The 16076-nt window shown below is 35.8% G+C and overlaps 1 protein-coding gene across 1 annotated transcript in view; it reads right to left on the bottom strand.

The window, feature by feature from the left end:
- Window positions 1-948: 948 nt before the first annotated feature.
- Window positions 949-16076, bottom strand: part of PIGK (phosphatidylinositol glycan anchor biosynthesis class K) — a 132551-nt gene continuing 117423 nt past the window's right edge. Inside the window, exon 11 of the mRNA XM_003807789.5 lies at window positions 949-4432. Coding sequence (XP_003807837.2) covers window positions 4316-4432 — 117 coding nt within the window. The 3' untranslated portion in view covers window positions 949-4315. The remainder of the gene's footprint in view (window positions 4433-16076) is intronic.

Here is a 16076-nt window from a genome sequence, read left to right as displayed (position 1 = left end):
TCCCTTAAATCATGTTAAAGGTATGTTCCCAACAGAGTGGACTGAATATGAAAAAAGAAGACAGTGGAACACTAAGGCTGAGGGAAGATGAGAAAAGCCTCAATCTACCTAAAATAGGAGAAAAATCTAGAAAAGGGAGGCAAGAGAGTCTATGGATTAAAATCGTTGGATAGTATCGAAAGAAACTGTTACCCAAAACTTATGCCTGCTGAAAACAGATGGGAAAAGGACAGTCTAGGAATAGCAAAGCTAATGTTCTCTAAAGAGTGACAAGACCCTGGGCCTGAGTGGAAGTTAAAAGCAAGATAGTCCTGCCCAGCAAAGAACAAAACATTGACTTTTCCTATATGTCAGACATTGTGTGATTTGCTTTACTTTTTTTTTTTTTTTTTTTTTTTTTTGAGACGGAGTCTCGCTCTGTCGCCCAGGCTGGAGTGCAGTGGCGCAATCTCGGCTCACTGCAGGCTCCGCCCCCCGGAGGTTCACGCCATTCTCCTGCCTCAGCCTCCCGAGTAGCTGGGACTACAGGCGCCCGCCACCTCGCCCGGCTAATTTTTTGTATTTTTAGTAGAGACGGGGTTTCACCGTGTTAGCCAGGATGGTCTCAATCTCCTGAACTCATGATCCACCCGCCTCGGCCTCCCAAAGTGCTGGGATTACAGGTATGAGCCACCATGCCCAGCCAATTTGCTTTACATTTATGACCTTATTAAATGACCCCCCCTAAGAAAGTTTCGCTCATGTCCGTCCCTGAAACTCTAGCACAGTCAAAGCTGGCACTACCATAGTCAAAAGAGAGAAAACTGAACGTGGGTCATATCATGTGATTCCCACCTGGCAGACCCTATGACTGGGTATACCTCAGCAGGCAAATCTCAGAGTCCTCTGAAGTCTCTGAGACTGCAAACTGTGCAGGTGACACAAGAATGACACTGCCACCTTTCCATGTTTGGAGTAAATAAATTTTTAATAACCAGTTTCTTGGTTACAACTTCATCTATATAAATCCCCTTATTCTAGGATCTACACAGTTAAACCTAATATTTCACAGCACATTTCAAAAACAGTACAGTTTTTACACTAAGAAAAAAAAATAAAAGCCTGGTTACCACCAAGGTGTATTGTCCATGAATTGAAAGGCTTTCCTATTTAAGTAGCATGTACATGTGTAAATAGGGCAGGCAGCAACAGAACAGCAATATTGGAGAACTCTTTCTTTGTAGTAAATGCCCTTGAGTATGAGATGTGACACTGAAGCAATAAGGCCAATTCTTTAAAGCAAAAATGGATACTGATCTCATTGTTTTATAGCCATATCTTGTGGTATGTTTATAACGTATTTCTTTCACATGTTAAAACAGTATCTACTAAAGATGGGCTTAATTTTGGTAAAGTCAACTGAAAAAAGTTATATGTTAATGCAACATTTGTTGTAAAGATTCCAGAAACACAGGAGTCAAAATTTCAAATTATGATTCCCACAGTAACTGTAACTCTGGTATACAACATACATAATGGAAGAAATGTTATCAACATATACCATAGTAGAAAATACTCAGTAAGCAGAAACAAGCTGAGTTATGCTTCTTGTGGGAATCATCATTTTCAACTAGCTGGGAATATATAAAAATCAAAACCATAAATGCATGGATTATTTTTTGCATTTAATTCTAATTTTTCTTGATCCAATTTAATCAGCTTTGTATCCAAACTACATTTTCCTTTCATAAACTGCAAATGAATGTCTTTTGTAATTTTAAAATCCACATTATTTGATTTCTTTTTCTCACACAGGCTGCCTTTGCAGGATGGCATCATTATACCCTGTCCCTCCCTGAAATGTCAGGACACATCTGCAGGGATTCATTTATCTACATTCCTTTTCTCTCTGAAGGACACCATGGGGGAGGAGAAAAAGAACAGCAAAGAGAACAAGAATCACATTGAGTAGCTTAGAAAGCTACATAAGTGCACTGTGACCATTAACTTCCCCTTTGGTATCCTCCTAAGCCGACATAAGAACAATAATGCCACCATATATTTACAATTTCCGAAGTGTTTAGTCAAAATACTATCTCATCTGATTCTCACCACAACACTGTGAGAAAGGCAAAAACAAAACACCTTTCTGTTGTTCAGCTTTTGTGACTCAAGTAGAATATATTTAAGGATTTGTTTTTATGATACTGTTTAAAGTGTAGGCCATTTAACTGCACTGACAATATTTCCTAAACATACTCATCTACCACATGCAGAGGATTTAGTTATTATGAAGGCAGAGTATGCTCTATGTAAAAAGATTATGGTTATAAGTGAAACATTTAACATATTTTAAGCTTTTGGCTTTAACTATATTCTGAAGATTCAATAATGAAACAGAGGAACAACTGCCCTTTGAAATTCTGCTGAGGCAAAATTTATCCTGAATATTTTATCCAGTATTACTTTTCCCAGTTTGGTTTTAACTAAGAAGGGCACCTTCTACAACCTCTGAAGACGAATCCTTTCTAGCAGTCTTTACAGGGTATGTTTCATTATATTCAAACTAAATTACTTTGGCTCAAGAACAATCATAATTCCTTTACCACCCTAAATAGCTCCGCCTCACCGTGGTGTCCACGACTTTGTATGAGTGTCTGGAGGGCAACATGGTCAATCTTTTTGTGTCTCAGTGCTACTATAATCAGTCTATTCAATTGCAAGTTTATTTTCCCTTCTTTTCATGTACAGAAAGATCCTTCACATAATCAGACAAAATTTTTCTTCCTCATTTATATAACACATCAATAAAAAGATCAATTAAAATAAAGATTCAGAGCTGGCAAAAAGCCTCAATATCATTTGTTCTAACTAGGGAGATAACACGGTCAATCCTTTGCCTGTGAAAAGTATGACAATCTTGCATGCAATTAAAAGGTAATATTATAAGTGCAAAAGGAAAAACAAATCTTAAGGAATATTAATTTTAGGAGGTTTTCTTGTGGAGGAAGAGTTGTCTTAATGTTACCTACAATTATAAACAAAATTTTTAAAAAAATCTTTGCACTGAATAAAGATGAACACATAAATTCTTGCATAAAACAGATAAGACACTTGAAGGTATCCCCCCAGACATAAATACTTAACTTTTAGGCTTTTCCTCTACTCATATGCAAAAGTTTGAAAAGAAAAAACAACATCAGGGGTTGGTCATAGCACAGTCTCAATATTATTTCCAAACTAAAATGTCAGTGATGGGGATATGAGCTCTTGCATCTTACCAGAGACCAGAAAAGGGGCTTACTGCCTTATAGGATACATCAGCCAGACATGAAGGCTAGGCCATAAGCGTACATTTTCTTCACAGGTCCATCCACTTTATGGGATTTTTCTCAGGGGAAGTATAGATACAGCCAGTGGGCAAGGAGGTTTACCTAAAACAGAATGAAATAAAGTCCTTGTTGGCTCTCTCTTTCAAGATGGAAAATGAAGAGGATGTGACCAATTCTAGAAGATCACAGAACGCTTACAAATGAAAAACAATGGGGTATGTTTCTCTTGAGCAGTCAATACGTGAAATTATCAAAGGTCTAAAATTTCCCAAATAAACTGACAACATATAAGGTCCTGGAGATTGTCAGTGCCATAGATTAAAAAACCAATTTTTCATCTTTGCTTTTAATTAAAGCTGCAGGATTCCATGAGTGACCAGCAGTAAAATATTAATACATTAAAGAATAAACCAAAGGAAAACATTTGGTACAATGTAAGTGGTCCAACAATAGAAGACTGTGAAATGAATTAAAGATTCATAAAGTGAATACTATGCAGTCATTCACAATGTATTTTTGAGAGGGAAAAGGTTGATAATACATTGTAAAATAAAAAAGACATTACAAAACAGTACATTCCATATGATCTCCATATTGGGAAAAAATAAGTGCATAAGTCAAAAGATTGGGAGGATATACAAAAAATAATTAACCGAAGTTACTTCTGTTAGTGAGAATTTAATGTCTTCACAATTGTTTCTTTTCCAAATGAAAAGGGGATAAGGGGAAATTATTATTTTCAAAAACAATCAATGTATTCTGATCTCTGTCTCATTCGCTTTTATAATACACAAAATACAAAACTGGAATATATTTAGTGCCATTAAGCAATTGCATTAACAATTATTTTTCTTTAAGTTATAAAATTAATAGTTGATTCAAATTTAGTTTCCTTATACTTATTTCCAATTCATACAAGAGAAACACATTTTTAAAAATATATAATGACATAAATTATTATCCAAGTTTGCAGTCTTCCATGCATTCTTCATTCATCATCAAGTCTAAAAAATGAACTTCATATGCTTAATTCCATAAGTTTTGAAGAAAACCATGATAATAAGTGCCCATAATCCCAGAATAAAGCCCCCAGGAGGATGCCAGTCTTTCAGCTTCGGTTTCTGCAAAACAAGAATAACATGATAAATTTTATAACAGGTAAATAATTCAGCAATCAATAAAGCAAACATTGATGAAAAAGATAAATTTCACTGGTTGTGTTTGAATGGGGACTAGTTAGTCAAATTAAACACATTGGGATAGCAACAATGGTAAAGACTTCAAACAGGGTAAATATCCTGCAGGGTAAACTGGCTCCTAACAAAGATCAGTTTCAGCTTATATTTTGTTTCCTCAAAGAGTCCTTCCCTGACTACCTAATCATACCATCTATCCTCACTCAAGTTACTCAGTAGCCTAACAGTCTTTCTCACTTTGGATTTATATATTCATTAATTTGTCGGTTTTATCTATCTCTATTAGACTGTAGTTCCATGAGGGTCATCTTATTATATTCCCAGCACCAACCTGCCATGGTGCTTGCCATTCAGGAGGCATTCATATATCATAGTGAGTAAATCAGTGGAAGAACAAACGCTACCCAATTCCATTCAGCTATTCAACACACACTTGTTTAAGTGCCAGTGCCTTGGGTCATGTTTTTCCCTTGAGGTAGAATGCTCCTTAACCTATTCATTGTGCCTATTCAAAACTCACTAACTCAAATGCCTCCTCCAGACTCTCCCACCTGATATGTTATTTTCTTTGAGTTCCCATAGTACCTGAACTATAACTCCTTCTATTGTTACTCCTATTCACTATTATATTTATCTTTATCATTTATCTCCCTGCACACTCCCTGTGATCAAAGTCCATCTAAGTCAATTTTTTATCCCCCTTCTCTATTCCCCACCCCACAAGTGTCATGTATGCTTTTTTGTCCAGCAAGACCAGTCTTCTCCATTTAGTTGTCATTTCAACAGCTACATTACAGCCTTGTAATTGGAAGTTTGTGACAATGATTTCTTTTCTACTTACTGAATTACTGGCCAAGACTGTAATGACAGTTATGATATTAGAATCATATTTTAGACTATAGGGGAGAGAAATAGTAAGCTAAAATTCGCTTTAGTCATCATGTATAATGTCCATCAATTCAAAATTAACTTTTCAAACTAAAAGGAAAGAAAGCTACCTCAATATTTTAACTTGAATCATAATGCTAGAGTTTTCAGAGTTTTTAATCAAATGCTTAATATAAACTGACCTACCAACGTTTAAAGTGGTTACATTCCATCTTCATTCCTATGCTTACCCTCAACCTCTACCAGTCCATCCAGAAAACTCCCCCAAAATTTATCCCAAAATATTAAATCCAATTTTTCTCATGTTATTTTCCACTTAAGAGTCTGCAGTGGCTTCCACTCAACATGTGTGATGATAATGGCAAAAGTCCTTGCCCTCTAATATCCTACAAGACGGTAAGTTCGGTGTTTCTCAAACCATTTCTAATGGCAAAGCTCTTGGAAGTTACAGTGCTTTCTGTGCAATACTGTGACAAATCTTAATTCAATTCCAGTAGAAAATCTAGAATAATTAATAAAAAGCAAAGCTATATTAAAGATAAGTAATATAAATATCACAAGCACGTGTCAATGAAAAAATAAGTGAGTGAACTAAACAAGACTACTGCTCAGTTTTTGTCCTGTTTATTTTCTACTAGTCAAACAATTTGTAATTCACACAAAAGGGTTGAAAACGTTTAAGACCTAAAACTACTTTTCCACATACCGGGCAAAGATTACCATTATTCATTATTAGTGGAAGCACATTTTATACAACCTATAGATATTCCCTGAAAGCCCAGTTTAAAAGCACTGACCTAGTTTGAGAGATCAGATACTGATTTTCCCTAACAACTAGGAGTCCCTGATTTATATGGCATTTAAAAACACTCACACTTAGGTTACTACTGTAAAAAAGTTAAATACATATTGTCAAAATCTGGCACCAATGTAAACTCTTAACTAAGGAGAACAGGCTATACACAATTGTTCCATAAATCCAATTAATGAACTTCAGTGCTAAAAGACTTAAGGCATTTAAACCAAGTCATGTTTTTCAAAAAATGGTGAACATCATTTAAGCTCTACATTCATTAGAGATTATAGAAACAATAATCAAGTAGTTAATAGCAAATCTTAATTCTGCAGCTGTAATAACTCCAGTTACTTTCCAATGAGATGGACTCCCTGAGGTTGTAATTTTACTATTAAATCTTAAACTTAGCAGCCAGAAACAGTTGCCAGAGATAAGACAACTATGGAAAAAACAGCATCTTTGAAAGTAACTATCATTTTTCCAAAGATTCAACAACTAGTCCTGGCAGCTATTTCGACCCATTATTCCACAGGCTGGCTTGGAGAATTCTGGAGGCACTTCATTCTGGTCTTTCAACCTCCTTGACAGGTATGTGTTTCACATCTAGACCGCTGATGGCCAGGGTAGGAACAAAGAGAAAATCAAAGTGCTATTTCTCCAACAGCAAACTTTAAAAGTAATAATGGAGGACTAAGAAATATATGTAATTTCTGCAAAATTATAATGGAACAGTAAACTTATTCACATGATAACACTGCATAAGCTACCAAAAGCAGCAAATCCTGGCCTTTCAAAACTGCTCTTTGCAGTTGCTATGTTTTTTAATGTTTGTTCAATACTTTTTTTGATTAATAAAAAATGGAAAATGCATTATGAACTAAATGCACTTTGGACTCAGCTTAAGAAGGTATCTGAATAGAATCCCCTAGTGCAGTCTCTCCCACCTTCTCACAATAATCCATACAAAGGCACAGAAAAAGACAACAGCACACCCTACCAAAATTCAGTTAACCTCTGATGAGAAATCTCTGACAGTTTCCCAGAAACAAAGATTAGAAACAAATTAATGGTAGGCTTAGTTTTCTGTTTGGTATATACCATGCAAAGGCTTGCTTTGCTCTGTGAAACATAATACTTCTGCAGCTGAGTAAGGGACTTTAGCTCACTCCCTTTTTCCACCTGCTGTTTAACAGACACAGTCCTTATGCAGTAGAAAGATGGCTTTATGAGGCAGCCAGAGTTGTGTAACTCATTCCCAGTTCCCAGTGGCACACCTCTTTATATGCCCATTTAAATATAATTCCCAGCAAGCAATATGACAAAAGGGTAGAGGGGCACTGATAATGGTTCACTGCTTCCTGGAAGGCTTAGTATCACAGGAAAAGCTCTGCAGAGACCAGAAAATGCAGGGAAAACCCTGTTAGTAGTACATGTTTTAAAAATATGGTTTTTTTTCCATATACTTCACCTTTTTTTAAGTGCCCCCAAAAACAGGCATAAGTGGCATGGTAGCAGATGATCCTAGTTTAAGCCACATTTAGAGTGGTCTAAGAACCAGTCACTTGGAACCATATAACAACCTATTCCTCAGATACAGATTTGAGAAGGCATTTAAACCTAAGTGGATAGTGAAAACCATCCACACACTCTGTTGGCAAATACCAACAGTGTCCAAATAAAAAGGAAAAATTGAGGTGGGCTCTATGAGGAAAAATACTCCCAAACATGAGAAATAAATTATAATCTGAAGAGGCAGAGAAGATCTCCCTGAGAAAAATTTAATAAGGAACCAAAAATTAATTTTAGACAATTTTTATCTGGCATGGATTTGAATAAAGATTCACAACCAACCAAAAATGAAAGAACAATATAAAGAGAAAAAGAATACATAATACAAAGACAACAGGCTGAAATAAAAAGGGAGCTGGATGACATAATTTTGTAACAGCAAAATTAAAATCCACATTTACAAGGAACATAGTGTTCTAAGCACATCTTCGAGTCCTTCATTCATCCAATTGTATGTTAGATTGATGGGCAAACATGGCCCTAATTACCCATTCTTGGCTGTGTCCATACCCTCTGCAACGTGACTTTATAGAAGCTGTCAGCAAGAGGTAGAATCTATGTCCCTATCCTTTGAATCAGCAGGTCTTATGACTTCTTTTGGCCAACAAAATGCAACACAAGTAACAATGTCCCAGCTCTAAGTTAGCCTCAAGAGGCTTGGCTTGCTTCTGCTCTCTCTCAGACCTCTTCCACCACCAGGAGAAAAAGCCTACACTTCCAGCTACAGAAGAGCTGAGCTTCCCTCCAGCTAATAACCAGCCAACTATAAGGGCAAAACCATCTTACTAATCAAGTTGACCACACCACAGACTCATGACGGAGCCTAACTGAGAACACAACTGCCCAGCTAAACTCATCCTAAATTGCCAACCTGCAGAATTGTGAGCTAAATAAATGACTGATGTTTTAAATTACTAAGTTTGGAGTGGTTCATGATACATCAAAAGTTATGAAATACATCCACAGCGGTGACAACGTGAAGAAAAGAAAAACCCTGATCCTTTATCACCATAACAAAACAGAAAAAGTTCCCATCACCATACTTGTAGCTTCGGGTTTTTCTAACAATGGCATAAGAACAGCATGACAGGTAGCAAATCAAGCCCTCAGTTTAGTGGAGATGCAGTGCTGCTCTCCTCTAGCTCTCCTTTATAGTCTTCTGGAAAGAGAGAAACTCCAACTGCCACCATGCCAGGAATTGCTTTCAAGGAAATGACAGTGACGCAGGGGAATCTAGAAACTAACTCATCTAGCTTCCCTTTAGGCGTCTTCCAACTGAAGTCTAGATCTGAAGTTTGGTTCCTCTTCCCTTTAAAGTTACCAATTAGAGGTAATCACATGTTGCGCCCGTGCTGGAGAAATGCACACTACCCAAGATCTTTATGTACCTTTTTCCATGATAAATGTGCAAGGCAGTTAATGTAATCTAGAAAATTAAGGATGATTTGTTTTCAACTATGATTTGGGTTTTAATTGAAAGATGACCACAGTTTTTCCTTAATCATGATTTTAACTTTCCTGTGATAAGAACACCCACTGTTAACATTATTAGTTAACATTACTCTGGAATTTCTAGCCAATCCAGACATAACATGTAGGAAGGGAAAGTAAATTTTCATTACTCATAGATATGATTATTAGATATCAAAAAGCTCCATAAAATCAATTCTTACAATTATTGAGAATAAAGGGCTCGGATTTCATATAAATATTTTTAAAAATCATTATCTTTCAAGTATGTCAGCAAATATGAGTCAGAAAATAGAAAAAAATGTCATTCACAATAACAATTAAAAAAACTATGAATACCTATAACATGAGATGTAAGGTAAACAAACTACATTACAGAGAGGGGTAAACAGTCAGAGATATTAAAAAATATATATAACGCTAAACAATAATGTGATTCTGATGCAAGTGTAGAAAGACGAATAAAACAGAATAGAAACTAGACAATCAGTCCAGTATCCCAGGATTTAGTATATTATAAAAGGGCTATCACAGATCAGTGGGAAAGGGAATAGTAGTCCTACTGGTGCTGTAACAATGGATTAGCATTTGGAAACAAAATCAGTTTTGTTCCTAACCCAACACTGTAAACAAAAACACACTTTACATGGTTCAGAATTAAGTGTAAAAATAGAAGAAGAAAAAAAAGAGATAAAATGTAGGAGAATCTGTACGATAAGGCTATTAATAAGCCTAAAAGCAGTGAGTGAAAATAAAGAGAAGGTGGAGGAAATTTTTTTTTTTTTTTGAGACAGGGTCTTTGTCACACAGGCTGGTGTGCAGTGGCATTATCTCAGCTCACTGCAGACTCCTCAATCTCCCAAGTTCAAGTGATCCTCCTGCCTCAGCACCTCCCTCAAGTAGCTGGGACTACAGGTGTATGCCACCATGCCTGGCTAATTTTTGTATTTTTGGCAGAGACAGGGTTTCGCCATTTTGACCTGGCTGGTCTCAAACTCCTGAGCTCAAGCAATCCTCCACCCACCTTGGCCTCCTAAAGTGTTAGGATTACCAGGGTGAACTACCACGCCTGGCTGTAAAGGGATTTTTACAAAAGTTTTTGGAAAGATCTGTATTTCAAAATGTATAGAAATCAAATTAAAAGGCACATAAATGGAATTTATGACAGAAAAGGGGATAAATTCAATACATGAGGGTCTCCTGCAAATCAGTAAGACACAAGGGTATATCAATAAATGGAACAGGGAAATATTTTCACAAAAGAATAATTACAAATGGCTAACACTTGAAAAAATCATTTTTCTTCATCATAAACACAATATATTAAGTATTTCTTTCTCTTCTTACAATTAAACCAGTAAATGTTAATAAGGACAGTTAACTTTTCTGGAAAATAACCCATTAACATGTTTAGAGGTCTTTAAAATATTCATTTATTCTAATTCCTAGGATTTGTAACACTTCTAGGATCTATATTAAGGAATTCAGAAACGCTCACAAAGGTTCTCTTCTCAGTGGCTACATAATAAAAAACAGGAAGGAATCTATAGTCACATAATACAGGAAACATTGTACATCCACATATTAATAAAAATATTTTCAAATAATTTTAATGATTTGGAGATGCTTATACTAAAATAGTAAAATGGAAACAAGATGCAAATTGAATCTGAAATATGATGTTTTCTATAACAATATTCAAAGAAGGGAAACATACTAAAGTCTTAGTGTTTTTCTGGGGGAAGCAGGAATACAGTTGGCTTTAAATCTCTTCTCTATACTTACCTAAGCTTTTGAAAATGTTTTCTACAATGAGTATGTCTTACTTTAGTTATTTTGGGGAGAAATTGGATTACGCAGCAAAAATCTGTATTGAAAGACTCCACCTAGAAGAATCTTCATATATTCCTTTCCAAATAGGAGAAACACTGCAGCAACACTGTTTATTACTGATGTCCAACTTTAAGAAAAAGTAACCCGGATAGCATAACAGCAACATAATGTAATAAAGTGCTTTTTCAGTATGTGTTTAATGATATTGCTGACATATGACAACACTGCTATTTTTAAAACAACTATATGTAACCTTTTAGACATTTTACAATGATTTTACTTACAATCAAGTGACAAAATTGGTATAATTATTGCATTTGGCAGTATAGCTGCATTTGAGGTAAGTTCATATTAAAGTATATCTTGTAATTTCATTTGTGTCCATTAGAGCTTCTTAAAAAAATGACTGACTTTATGTAGTTAAGTTACTCTAGTGACTGCCATTAAATGCACTCCTCTTTTTTTAAACTTTCACAATAAGTTACAATACAAAGGTGAAAAGTGTACATAAAACACGGCAATATGTTATAAGCAAACACTTAAAAGCTTAAGGGCTACCCTCTTATTGAAATGCCTAATATTTCAAATTTAAAAGAGAGGTAGCTAAGCAACACTGTACTTCCAATTGCGAATAGTATTCAGTTTCCCCCTCCATGTCGCTAGGAGAACATTACCACATAACTTTCAAAATAGTTAACAGAGCACAGATCTAAGTATTAAAATTATGTAAAAAGAAAAAACTTAGGATTTTGAAAACTGTACACATTTATTGGGAAGCAAATGGAAAATTTCCAAGGTTTCAATGAGATTCTTAAAAGTATAATGAGCATATGAGTTCAGTTAAATTGTATTTTAAGGACAGAAAGTATAAAACAATCTACTAAGGTTATAGTTATAATTATTTCAGAAAATAGCTGTGTTCAACTATTTAATTAGTGGTGGTTTATTAGTATTTCCAGTCTATCTATATCCTTTATATAAAATGCAATTTGTATTTCTCTAATTATATTAATAGTATAAGTCAAACTGTGGTAGGCAGAATGTAAGACAGCTTCTAAGATTCCCTCAACCTGGGATAAATGCCCTATATAATACCTATCCCTTGAGTCTGGACAAGACCTGTGAATATGATGCACTATCACTCCTATGATTAGGCTGAATTATATGGCATATGAGGGATTCAGAGGATATAATCAAGGTACCTAACCAGTTGATTCTCAGTTAATAAAAAAGGAGATTATCCAGGGCACAGGGAGAGAGGTGGGAAATAAGGCACTGATCTAATCAGATGAGCCCTTTAAAAGGAGGTCTAGATACCAGAGATTGAAGTTGGAAAGATAGATATATTCGAAGTAGCCAAGATGCTCTCCTGTTGGCCTCCCAGAATCAAGCGGCCGTGTTGTATGGTGCACTAGACACAGAATGGCAGACAGCCTTTACAACTGACTGACACCCTCAGTCCTACAAACACAAAGAACTGAATTCTTTTAAATAGTAGGCTTGGAAGAGAACCCTGAGCCTCAAATAAGATTACAGTCCTGGTGGATACCTTGATTAAAACTTTGTGAGACCCTGAACAGAGGAACTAACTAAGCTATGCCTGGACTCCTGACTCATGGAAAGTGCGAGATAATAATGGTTTTAAATCACTAAGTTTGTTATACACCAATAAAACTAATTCACAAATAAATCTGCCAAACCTGGATGAATAAACAATACATGAACAAGACATGAAACTATTTATTACATCTGATACTAAAAAAATATGCAAGGAATCTACTTGCATTGTTGGCAGAGTTCCTTGGGTGGAATAACACTTAAAGTTATGACATTACCTTTATGTTTTAAAAAAATAGAAGTAAAGAAAAATAGCTGAATTCTTCCTAGTCTTCCATACCTATTTTATTATTCTCTAAGACCTACCTCAAATTTCACCACCTATTTTATTATTCTCTAAGACCTACCTCAAATTTCACCTCCAGGTTAAGTCTATTCTCATACCCCAGTAAGAATTAATTTCTTCTTTTCAGGGCACTGATGATATTTGGTTTATTATCTCACACTACAGTTAATATATGGGTGTGATTCTACTACATTTTGATCTGTTTGTGATACCTATTTTTGAACCTGATCAGGTCCTCACAAGCTCTGGATACAACAGGCCAATTTGTCTTAGTTATGTATTATTTTCCTCTTGAAGACAAGAAATATAAAATACTGAAATATAAACATCATCTATTAAATGCCAATTCATTAATGTTCTTGGTTTTAGGATTTAAGGAAAAATTAAGAATTATAGTGATCAACTGTATAATCTAGTTTAGGATTCCACAGTAAGAAGTCACAAATTAAAAAATATTCTTTTGGCCAGGTGCGGTGGCTCACACCTGTAATCCCAGCACTTTGGGACGCCAAGGCGGGTGAATCACAAGGTCAAGAGATCAAGACCATCCTGGCCAACATGGTGAAACCCCATCTCTACTAAAAATACAAAAATTAGCTGGGCATGGTGGTGCACGCCTGTAGTCCCAGCTACTCGGGAGGGTGAGGCAGCAGAATCGCTTGAACCCAGGAGGCGGAGGCTGCAGTGAGCTGAGATGGTGCCACCGCACTCCAGCCTGGCGACAGAGTGAGAATCCATCTCACACACAAAAAAATTCTTCTAAAATCATGTAAAAGATAGAATTCCAATGGAGGAGATTAAAAGACTTTCCAATTGGGCAAAGTAACTACAGTTGGTGAAAACATTCAAAGGTGGCAGCAAGACCTGTTGTGGTATTCCATTCAGTGGATCTCATTTCAATGTATTACTTCATTGTGCGATTAATGAAATCCAAGAATCTCCACAGGAGAGGCATCCACTGAAGAGGCATCCAGGCTTAGTTTCCTGGTGACCACTCCTAATTATTTGGATTCTATTATATTTCTAGAGGCAACACCCTCCAATATTGTGAGTGGTATGCTTTAAAATTGAAGATTATGGATGAAATTAAATTTGCTAATCCATTGACCTTAAAATAGTGAGATTATACTGGATTATTTAGGTGAGCCCAATAGTATCACAAGTGTTCTTCAGTGTGGTAGAAGGAGGCAGAATAGGGAGAACAAGAGCGATGACAACCTAAGAAGGGACTCCGGCTGACTTTGAAGGTGGAGGAAAGGGGTCATGAGCCATAGGATGTGGGTGGTCTCTAGAAGCTTGATAAGGCAAGGAAACTGATTCTTCCCCCACACCCTCCAGAAATGACTGACATCTTGATTTTAGCCCAGTGAGACCCCTGTTGGACAGCTGACCTTCAGAACTGTAAAATAATACATCTGGGTTGTTTTAAACCACCAAATTTTGGTAATTTGTTACAGCAGTGATAGAAAACTCATACAACAGCAGAAGCTTTTGATGCAGATAGTCCAGATGTTTATTATATGTTTACATTTCAGCTTTTATATTTAAATTTCCAAGAGCTCTTTCTCATACAAAGAAGCTTTTTTTGTTTGTTTTATACCATCCTAGTCTTCTTTAGTATATAAAATAAGGGTCAGATGGCAATGGCATTCTATCTTTAATTTACTTTGAAGAAAATAACTCCTCCTAGGATTCAACACTGAGGGTGAAAGAAAAAGGGAAGGAAGCAAGAAACCAAAGTAAAGTCCAGTTGTTTGTGTAAATGCCCTTCAGTTTGGATCCTTCTGATGTTTTCTCATGATTAGATTCAGGTTATGCATATTGTTTGTTTATTAGAAATACTTTGTAAGTAATACTGAGTCCTAATTGTATCACATTATGAGGCATACAATATCAGTTTGTTCCATTATTGGTGATGTTGGCTATGGTGGCATCCTTCAAGTTATAATACAATAAAATTACTATTTTTACTCTTTGTAATTGGTAAGTAATTTATGGGACAATAACGATTCTCTTTTCTACTCAAAAAAAAGTAAAAGAATTTGAAGTTCAAAGTAAATGAATGTATTTTTTAGTTCTTAACTGAGAAAAATAACCCATAGTCCCCTCAAATAAATAATAAAGCTTCATTTATCAACAGTGTCTACCAGTGTCTGTTTAGGGGTAATCAGAGTTATGCTTCCACCTATGACAAATTAAATGCTAAGGAATTATCTGCCCATCTTGAACAATTAGAAAGTCAGACAAAAGGTAATAAACAATGGTTTTCAGACATTGGACAATTTGCACCAGTTTTCTGATCCCTGAGAAAAACGAAACAAATGAATCCTTTAATTGCCCCAAGCTCATTGCCTGTAGGCAGTTTCCAAATTACAGCACAAGAAAAGAGACCCAAACACAGCCTGGCAGTCTTCTTGAGTGGAAGTGACACAAATTAGAATTCAGGGAGGTTTAGGAGGTTAGAATTTGCAGGATAGAAGAGGAGGGAGCTGCACAGAAAGAAATACACGAAGGAGCTCCAGAGAGCTGCAGAGGAATCTACTTGCATTTTTGGCAGAGTTCTAATCTATGCATGCATGACAAGAAACTACCTATAGCTGGTAGAAGGGAAAAAAATATCAAAAGGCCAAACAATTCCCAAAGCTCCTTCAGGGTTGGGAATTGTTCATGTACACACTTAGAGAAATGGACAGACCCTGTAAGATACAAAAGCATCAGGTCACAGCTTATAGTGAGGCTAAATCAGGATAGTGGGGCTATCTTAAAAAAAAAAAAAAAAGACTACTCTGGATCTGTTGGTAACAACTTAAGAGCAATTCTTAAAGTGATCAAACTTACCCTCAAACAAAATTCATCACTCACTATATAAATAAAACAAAAATCTAAAGTCCAGCAGCTAACAGCAACAAAAAAACTAAAAACATCTAGCATCCAATTTAAAAATCCAGGCATGCAAAAAAGAGATATATGACATACAGCCAGGAGGAAAAACAATTACTAGAAAAAGACTTATGAAAAAGATGATGATTTCAATGGACAGGGATCTGAAAGCAGATATTTTAAATCAAATATAAAGAAAAACATGAACATATGAGGAGAGAAATAGAATA

Source organism: Pan paniscus, chromosome 1 (assembly GCF_029289425.2).
Source record: "Pan paniscus chromosome 1, NHGRI_mPanPan1-v2.0_pri, whole genome shotgun sequence".
NCBI classification, from domain to species: domain Eukaryota; kingdom Metazoa; phylum Chordata; class Mammalia; order Primates; family Hominidae; genus Pan; species Pan paniscus.
This window is presented reverse-complemented; position numbering and strand designations above follow the sequence as displayed.